At 36.8% G+C, this 9,962-nt stretch overlaps 1 protein-coding gene across 1 annotated transcript in view; it reads right to left on the bottom strand.

The window, feature by feature from the left end:
* Window positions 1-3,575: 3,575 nt before the first annotated feature.
* Window positions 3,576-9,962, bottom strand: part of Xkr9 (XK related 9) — a 31,974-nt gene continuing 25,587 nt past the window's right edge. Inside the window, exons 3-4 of the mRNA XM_069991790.1 lie at window positions 8,807-9,024; window positions 3,576-4,269 (exon numbers count right to left, since the gene is read on the bottom strand). Coding sequence (XP_069847891.1) covers window positions 3,641-4,269; window positions 8,807-9,024 — 847 coding nt within the window. The 3' untranslated portion in view covers window positions 3,576-3,640. The remainder of the gene's footprint in view (window positions 4,270-8,806; window positions 9,025-9,962) is intronic.

Raw genomic sequence — 9,962 nt, 5'->3', positions numbered from 1 at the left:
ATTTGAGCAGTGACCTCCCTTCCTTGACCCTCCTCTGTCCCCAGCTCTGGCTCATACTTTGCGGGCATCAACTACATTTGAGCCAGCAGCAATGACATGTAGGCAGGCTCGTTTCTATGGTCTGGTTGCACGTGGCTGTTGGCTCCTGAGCTTCTGCTAGATGTGTCTGCCAGACCTGCTGTCTCCACTCAGGAGAGAGCAGCCAACAAAGGGGAGAAGGAAATCCTGCCCCTACACCACTTGAATGTGGTGAAGCTAAAGCTTGATAGACACCCAACAAGGACTTCTAGCAGGAGGTCTTCCTGGGGCAGGACATGGACAGGCTTGATGAGGATACAGAGCCAGGGGAGAGCTGGAGGAAGTTCGTGATTATCTTCTCCCAGTAGGTGCACCATGCATTGTTCTGAAGGACACCTGCATTTGCTTGCCGGCTTGCCTGTGAGATCCACTCTGGTTGCCCAATATGAGAAGCGACATGCTGGAGAAATGTCCATTCGGGTATGCAGTGTTGGAGCTGAGGATCTAGTGGCTACCATTCCTCCAGGACCCTGGGTAGGTAGGAGGTGGAGGGCCAGAGCAGTACTGCCACACTGTACCTAGGTCCTCACAGGCAGGAAGACTCAGGACTCAGAATCTCACCTATCGACACTCTTGGGGGACAGTGCATGTGTTCGCCCTGCCTACAGCCTCGTTCAACTGAAAGGGCTGGACCTAGCATGTGTTGGGAAATAGAACATATACTCCTCAAAGGATTAATAATAGAATTACTATATGACCCAGCTATCCTACTTCTGAGTAGATAGATATAGTTATAGTCATATTGATGAAAGTAGATCCTTAAAGAAATATTTGCAAACACTTGTTCATTGCTGCATTGTTCCCAATAGCCAAGAGGTAAAAGCAACTCAGATGTCCATTAGTAGGCAAATGGTCAGAGAAAATGTAATATATATGAATGGGCAAATATCGTTCAACCTTAAGAAAGAAGGAAATCTTATCACATACTACAATGTGAATAAAACTTGAGGACATTTTGTTAAAAAAAAAAAAAAAGTAAATCTATCACAAAGAAAAATACTGCAAAATTCACCTTATATGAGATACCTAAAGTAATCAAATTCAAGTGGCACTGTGGCTCAAGTGGTAGAATTCTTGCCTTGAGCTTAAGAGCTCAGAGACAGCGCCCAGGCCCAGAGTTCAAGTCCCATGACCAAGTGGGTAAAAAACTAAGCTAAAGTAATCAAATTCATAGGAAGCAAGATTAGAATAGTGATTATCGGGGGCAGGGAAGAGTTGCTCAATGGAGTCGAAAATTTGTAAGATGGAAAAATTCTAAAGATCTGTTATGTAACAAGGTGAATAGAGTTAACAGTGCACTTAAAATGGCTAATATAGTAAATATTATGTTTTTATCATAAAAAAATTGCCAGTCCTGGGGCTTGAACTTTAAGGCTTATATACTGTCCCTTAGCCTTTTGTTCTAGGCTAGCACTCTACCAATTGAGCCACAGCTCCATTCATTTTTTTGGTGGCCTACAGTGTGGTTTAATTAGAGATAAGAGTCTCACACTTTCCTGTCCAGGCTGGCTTTGCACCATGATTCTCAGATCTCAGCCTCCTGAGTAGCTAGGATTACAGGTGTGTGCCAATGGTGCCCAGCTTTATCTAATTTTCTTTAAATAACACAAACAAAACATCAGTTAGTTAAAAATGTTTTAGCATACATAGAGGTAAAATGAATTATATCAAGAATATAATTTTGGTACATTTTATTTCAGAAAAGATATAAAAGTTAAATAATACAATTTGCAGCCTTCTCAAATATATGTGAAGTCCCTTTTATATTTATTGAACTGAGGAAGTTCACGGCAATGAGCATAGTAGGTGTTCATAAGAAGTTGTATTTTCCTTACTTTTTTTCCTCTACTCAATTTGTTCTCAACTACAAAATACATGAACTGAATCAGGACTATAAAAAACACTGAGGTTTTCCACTCTTTGGTCACACAGGTGACCACAGTGCTATGAACAATGAGAAAAGGTTTGGACAGAGCTTCAATGCCAGGCTTAGCTGGAACCAGATCACACAGGCCCAAGATGGCAGCTTTACCAAAGAATAATCAGAGATGGTAACACTGAAGATCTTCAAGAATGACTAGCATGAGTCAGTCAAGGTTCATAGTACACATGTATGACCATGTCAAAATGGAGCCCCTGAGACAAGTCATTGATGCTAACAAAAATACAAACAAACCCTTCAACCCGATTAAAATCTGCAAGCGTGAGGTACCATCAAACACCTTTGAACAATTAACATACAGTTTTAGCCAAGAGCACATTAGGAAGTTGAAACGTGTCTGGCCTAGTGGAAGAGGCAGACAGATTGAGAAAGGGAAGGAGTGTGAACGTAGTCATAATAATTTAAGTACATGCATGAAAATGGAACAAGGGAAGTCAATGAGACTAGTTCAGCAAACAAGAGGAAGAAGGAAGAAGAGTGGAGAGAGTAACCAGAATCAGAGGTGTGAGCTAGCTGCACCCAGCTCCATTGTGGTTTTGATTTACGTTTTCCTTTGTCTAAGGATATAGAACATCTTTTCATGTATTTATTGGTGATTCATACTTTTTTTGACAACTGTCCAATTCATTTTCATACTTGCTTACTGGGCTATCTGTTGTTTTAGTGTTTAGCTTTTTGAGTTTTTTTTTTATATTCCACATACTAATCCTCTGTGAGATAAGTAGCTGGCAAAGATTTTCTCCCATGGTTTTTGTTGCTTCTTTTAATTCGAAGAAACTTTTTTTAATGCTATCTTATTTGTCAATACTTGCTATTATTTCTTGAAGTATTAGAATTTTATTCAAAAAGTCGTTGTCTATGCCTGGATCTTGAAGCATTTTCCTAAAGCGGCTTCAGGTCTTACATTAAGGTCTTTGAATTGATTTTTGTACAGGGTATAAGATGGAGGGAGGCCCATTTTCAGTCTTCTATATATAAATATTCAGTTTTCATAGCACCATTTGTTAAAAAGCTATCTTTTCTCTAATACGTGTTTTTGGCACCTTTATTTAAAATCAGATGACCTAGGCTTTGTAAACACTTTTTTCCCCTGAGGAGATGGGGGTCTTCTTTTCTATTCCATAGTCTACTGCCTGTTTTTTTTTTTGTGCCAGTACCATACTGGTTTTGCTATTATGGTTTTGTAGCATATTTTAAAGTCAAGTATTATGATACTTCCTGCTTGTTCTTTTTGTACAAGATTGCTTTGCCTGTTTTGCTTCTTTGGTGCTTCCAAATGAATTTTAAGATTATCTTTTCTATTTCTGTAAAGAATACCACTGAAATTTTTCTAGTGATTGTGTTGAATCTGTAGGTCACATTCAGTATTATAACAATTTTCATAATGTTAATTCTACTAATCCTTGAACATAGATAGGACTTTCCATCTAGTGTCTTTAATTTCTTCATTCAGTGTTCTATTGTTTGCATTGTAGAAGTCTTACACTTCCTTGGTTAGATTTATTCCTACATCTTTTTGAAACTATTGTGACAAAAATAAGGGATAACAGAGAGACAGAGAACATTTTCTTTACTAACCAATGAAACATAAAAATAAGACATATCTTATAAGTTACTAGTTTATTCCATTAGGAAATACCTCATTCTACAATATCTCTCAACAGATTTTCCATCAATTTCATCACTTTTTGTATCCTCATTTATGTTTGGGTGACAATTCCCATAATAAGTGATTAGAAAAATGATTCCAAAAAGAAGAGTAAGAACTATAAAGACACTGGTAGGTATAAAATAGTCTGAGTTAAAAATAGAGAGTGGGTAAGTCCAGAACATAAACAATATCCCCAAAGTAGCCAGTACTCTTACACTATAATAACAAGACATTGGACACCTGGTATGCTGCCCCTTAATATTAAAAAATGTAAAAACTAAAATGAAACCAACAACCATCCTATATAAGAATTCCATACCTCTGGAATTACAAAATTGAGTTCGATTTTTAATTGCCCATATTAAACCTATCAGCCAAAGAAATAACAAAAGAAATAAAGTAAGGTTAACATTTACAAACAGTAGAAGTACAACACTCAGCATCCAAGATGCTAATGTCAGGAACTTGTAAAGGAGGTAGGTGGTCCTGGGGCAGGCTCCATTAAGAAGATTCTTGTCAGGCAAAGATTTTCTTAAAGCTATTTGAAAATCAACCGTTGCAACAGAAATAGCACAGCAAGAAATTGCGATGGCTGCAGCTACAAAACAAAACAAAAAATTTTAATGTATTATAGGAAGAGTAACAGCAATATAATTAATCTATGCCATACATACTTTATCCGGATATACACACACTCACAAAAATGTATCAGGCACTTTAAACATCTCATATAATTCTTAGATGTAGATATTACTAACCCCAAATTACATATGAAGAAACCAAAGCTTGAAAAATTACTAAACAGAAAGGTAGAAAATTGCAAAAGTGAATTTAAACTAAATCTATTGATTCCAAAGTAGGTATGCCATCTCACTACAGTAGCCTGATGTTAAATAAATTCACTGGATAAATTTTATTGGAAAAATACTCTGCTAACTAAGAGACTACAGTTATAATTTCAGGTTTCTAGACTTTTGGTTTCACCGTGTGTGTGTGTGTGTGTGTGTGTGTGTGTGTGTGTGTGTGTGTGTGTGTGTGTGTGTGTGTATGTGTGTGTGTTTGTGTGTACATATTTATGTTGAATTTTCCTCATTTGATGTTTGATGCAGTTTATTTGAAATAGAATTTAAGGTTAAAAATGCTTTCCACTGAAATTCTGAAGTCACTACTATTACATTCTAGTTTTAACTATTACAGTAAGAATTTCAATGCCATTTTTCCCTATCTTTAGTCAGTGCTCATTTTTTTCTCTCAAATTTTCTAGAGGTTTATCTTTAGCTTTGCTTTTCTGAAATGATATCAGGATGTGCTTGGTATAAATTTATTTACTCTGGAATTTCTTATTGGTATATTGTAGTGACTTTGGGAATTTTAGGTATTTAACTAAGGAAAATTAAATTGAGTTTATACTTAGCTTAGGTTTAGGGGACATGTTTAGGTTTGTTTCAATAATTAAGGCTAGTATAAGGAGAAAAAAGAGTGGGATAAAAGAATGAATATCTGTGTAGCATATTTCAAGTATAAATGAGAACAACATGGAAAAGCTCAACATAAGCCAATGGTCATAAGGCAGTGGGAAGGAAAAGAAATTGACTGTGGGTGGGTGGGGACTAGCAAGATGGTGTGTGCTAGCACCATAAAGAAGGTTGAACACTGTCAAAATATATTACTTGCAAGTATGAAAATGGAACAAGGAGACCTGTTGAGGATGCTATTTTTAGGGGGAGGGGCTTGAGGAGTGTGATAGAAGAAATGAAATTGATTGACATACAATGTAAACATGTATAACTGATATAAGATATTAAAAAGAAAAGAAAAGAAAAAGACTTGGCCAGGCACTGGTGGCTCAAGCCTATCATCCTAGCTACTCAGGAAGCTGAGATCTGTGGATCATGAAACAAAGCCAGCTGAGGTAAGAAAGTCCATGAGACTCTTCTCTCCAGTTTAATAACCAAAAAGTAGACGTAGAGCTGTGGCTCAAAGTGATAGAGTGCTGGTCTTAAGAAGAAAAAAAATACAGCTCAGGGACAGTGCCCAGTCCCTGAGTTCAAGCCCCACCACCACAAAGAAAAAAAGAAAGAAAGAAAGAAAGATAAAGATTCATAAGTGGCATAGTTAGGATTCTCAGGCAGTTTTTCTGATCTAACATCTCACTATATATCCATCCTTCCATGTCCATGTTTCCTGTCTGTGGATTCAAATAATTACAGATTGAAAATATTCACAAAAGAAATTCAACCAGCATGGTGATGCACACATATAATTTCAGAACTTGGAGACTAAGAGGGAAAAATATCTCAAATTTGAGCCTAGTTTTGGTCAGACCCAAGAAGGAAGGAAGGAAGGAAGGAAAAAAGGAAGGAAGGAAGGAAGGAAGGAGGGAGGGAGGAAGGGGAGGGAGTCAGAAGGAGGGAGAGAGGGAGGGAGGAGATCTCTACACTGAGCATAGGCTTTTCTTGTCATTATTTCTTAACAATACAGTATACAACTAGTTACCCAGTATTGTGATCATATTATCTATTATAAGTAATCTAAACACGAGTTAAAGTCTACAGAAGGATATGCACAAATTACATACAAACACTATCATTTTTTATATAAGAGACAAACATCAGTGGGTTTGGGTATTCGTGGAGGTTCTTGAATAAATCCTACATAGATACTGAATGATAACTACATTGTCTTTCATATTATTAGGGAGTGATGACCCCATCCATCCTTAAACATAACACTTATACTTGCATCTTTATACTTTCCATCTTGTCATTTTCAAAACCCTAATGACATTTTTTTTTTCTATTTCTGTTCATTTATACTCATCAACTGTATATCTTTTGGTGCTATAAAGCATTTTTTTAACAACTCATTCTTCTTGGAAAACTACTTGTGAAAATTATTTCAGGCCTGAGACAAGGTGGATTCCTCCAGAAGAATTTATTCTTCCAGATACCTGATGGTACTACTATCAGTCTAGGAAAACTTTTTTTTTTTTTTTGGGGGGGGGGGTCAGGTCATGGGGCCTGAACTCTGGGCCTGGGCGCTGTCCCTCAGCTCTTCAGCTCAAGGCTAGTGCTCTACCACTTGAGCCACAGCGCCACTTCCAGCTTTTTTCTTTTTGCTTATGTGGTGCTGAGGAATCGAACCCAGGGCCTCAAGGCATGCAAAGCAAGCGCTCTACCACTGAGCCACCTTCCCAGCCCAGTCTAGGAGAACTTCAAACTCTGTTTATATGTGTTTATAGCTTTCCGCTTGTTATGGGGGGGCGGGGCAGAAGGCAGCAGTAGTGATGTTTTGTTTTGGGAGTGAGACAACACAAGGTGAGTATTGATTGCTAAAGATACGTTTATGACTTCAGAGGCATATTTTTCCCTGTTCTACTCAGCCTCAAGTAATATTCCTTGAAGTCTCTAGGACTTTTACTCTGAGAAGGATGACTTTTGGAGTCTTTGATAGATTAGTGGCTTACCACCAGAGAGACATCTTCCTTATGAAGAGCCAAAGTGTTGTCTTCTGTCTTCTTTGGTAGGTCATGAAAACTGACACCTGATTTATAAGATTTAATAACAAAACAAAACCTTCAAGGTATAAATGCCCTCAGAATACTACTTAGCAATGTGGCATTCCCCCTTCACTGATTGTAGCAGATATTTGACTTTTTAAATATATTTTCAGAGGAAGCCTTGACTAAATAATACAGCCTTTTAGTGGAAGACTTGATTCAAAATAACCTAAGTTATCTTCTAAACATCTTCTAGGTATTGATCTTACTAATCTACTACTCTAGTATGCAATTGCTTTGCTCTTCTGTATTATATTGATTTTGCTCTTTTATTCTCATTTTGAGAAGAAAAATTACATCAGTATGATTTCAGAAGGCATAGGGATAAAGGACATGTTCATTTTCTGAATTACTTCATTATAAAACTAGTGGTCTGCAGCAACTTATTTACCAATTTTTTGTTATTAGACAACTGTGTTGTTTTGCATTTTTGTTATTTTTCATTTACTTACCTCACATTTTTACTCCAAGAAATATCTATCACCAGGTGTCTGGTTTATAGGAGCTCACTCCTATAATCTTAACTACTTGCTGAGATAAGAAAGATCTTGAGGGCTGGGAAGTTGGCTCAGTGGTAGAAGCGCTTGCCTTGCAAGCCTGAGGCCCTGGGTTCGATTCCTCAGCACCACATAAGCAAAAGGAAAAAAAGCCGGAAGTGGTGCTGTGGCTCAAGTGGTAGAGCACTAGCCTTGAGCTGAAGAGCTGAGGGACAGCGCCCAGGCCCAGAGTTCAGGCCCCACAACTGGACCCAAAAAAAAAAAAAAAGAAAGATCTTGATTTGAGAGAAGTCCAGGCAAAAATGTTGGTAAGAACCCTCCCCCCTCATCTCAACCAATAAAAAGCTGGGTACAGTGATGCATACCTATCATCCCAATGCATTGGAAATGTAAATAGAAAGATTATAATCCAGGTATGCACAAGGCAAGGCCCTGCTCATTAAACTAATGAAAGCAATAAGAGCTGAGGGTATGATTCAAATGGTAAAGCATCTGCCTAGTAAGAGCAAGGCCCTCAGTTCTAATCCCAAAACTGCCAAGAAAAAGAAAGAACTATAAGAATGAAGAAAGAACCACAAAAGAGGTATGAAGATTATTCGCTGAAGCATTTAATAGTTTAATATTACTCCAATTAAGGTAACATAACTTGCTAAATAAATTTTGGTATACCTATAATTTGTAATACTGTGTAGATAATAAGAATGAATGAATGAGTTTCTTTCTATGCTCATCTATATAGATCTCCAAGCTACACTACTGAATTCAGAGACAATTTTTATCTTATGGTAACACTGGTGTTAAGGGAATAAAAAGGACAAACACTTTTCAAAAAGTTATCTGGAAGGTGTATCAAGTAACTGACAGTAGCAGCTTCCTTTCTAAGCAGAGGGATAGGAAAAGAAATGGAAATAATATATTTCCATATATGTCTTTGATACTTGAACTGTGTTACTAAACTTCCTTTTCAAAACAATAATTCCTTTTTGAGGATAAAAACTTCTAAGCCTTTTCTGAGATGTATACAGCTGACATAAGACCCCTGCAGCATTCACCTGATGTGAGTATTAAGAAAGACTTACACTGAATGAAATTCATTTCACCATGTTCCAACAAGATGTAGAGCTGAAGAATAAGTTGCGGGCAACCTTCCAGGTAGGTCTCAAATAGCCTGAGCATGCTCAAATCAGTCACTCTATCAATAACTTCATGCTGCTTAGTTTGCTCTTCCAAGAAGTTCTGAGTATTGCTGGTATGTTTGAAAGCCACCTGGTAACCCTTTTTTAAAGCAAACCAGTACCTGCAAAGTAAATATGAGCATTCATTCACATATTTTTAAAAATTAAATTTTAAATGATGCATAGAATATAATTAATCATTATATGTGGTGTCATGGATGTTTAAATGCACATATATATTTCAGCTTAGACATATTTATCACCTTATCTGCCACCTCAAATGATAAAGGCAGTGATGCTTCTGGCTAAATAGTTTCATAATGGATCTCTCTAGTTCTACTCTTAGTCTCCAATAACCTATTCTCAGCACAGCACTCAGAGTTCTTTAAATGTAATTCTTATGTCACTCTTCTGGACATAATGTTCCCTTAATTTCCATCACATTGGATAAAACCCAAAGTCATTACCATATCATTACCATAAGGCTTTCAATAACATGCTTCCCCCAAATACCACTACAACTATCTTTCCATCTCATTTCTCTCGCTGGTTTTTCTTTTTCTTTCTTTCTTTCTTTCTTTTTTTTTTTTTTTTTTTTTTTTTTTGCCACTACATCTATGTAGAACTCTTCTAAATCGCACATATATGAAGCTGGTCCCTAAATTTCATTCATATTTCTATTCAATTATCACTTCTTCATTAAAGCCTTTCAGAACACATCATCTAAAGCAGCATCTCCATCAAATTCTATCTCTTTACTATATTGTTTTTCTTCATATTACTTACCAAACAACACATTAATGACTAAACTCTTTATATATTCTGGATATTAATCTCTTGTCAGATGAAGACTTTTTCCCATTCCCTATGCTGTCTCATCACTTTAAACGTTGTTTCTTTTGGTGTACAGAAGCTTTATAATGTGATGCATAGTCATCTATTAATTTATGCACTTATTTCCAGAGATATTGGAGTCCTTCCCATTCAAGAAATAATTGTCTGTGGCTATGTCTGGAAGTAATTCCCCTATTTTCTCTACTAGTAGTTTCAAAGTTTTAGG

Source organism: Dipodomys merriami, unplaced genomic scaffold (genome assembly GCF_024711535.1).
Source record: "Dipodomys merriami isolate MVZ:Mamm:240054 unplaced genomic scaffold, mDipMer1.0.p SCAF_4, whole genome shotgun sequence".
Classification (NCBI taxonomy): domain Eukaryota; kingdom Metazoa; phylum Chordata; class Mammalia; order Rodentia; family Heteromyidae; genus Dipodomys; species Dipodomys merriami.
Note: the sequence above shows the minus strand (reverse complement) of the source record. Positions and strands in the feature narration are given on the sequence as shown.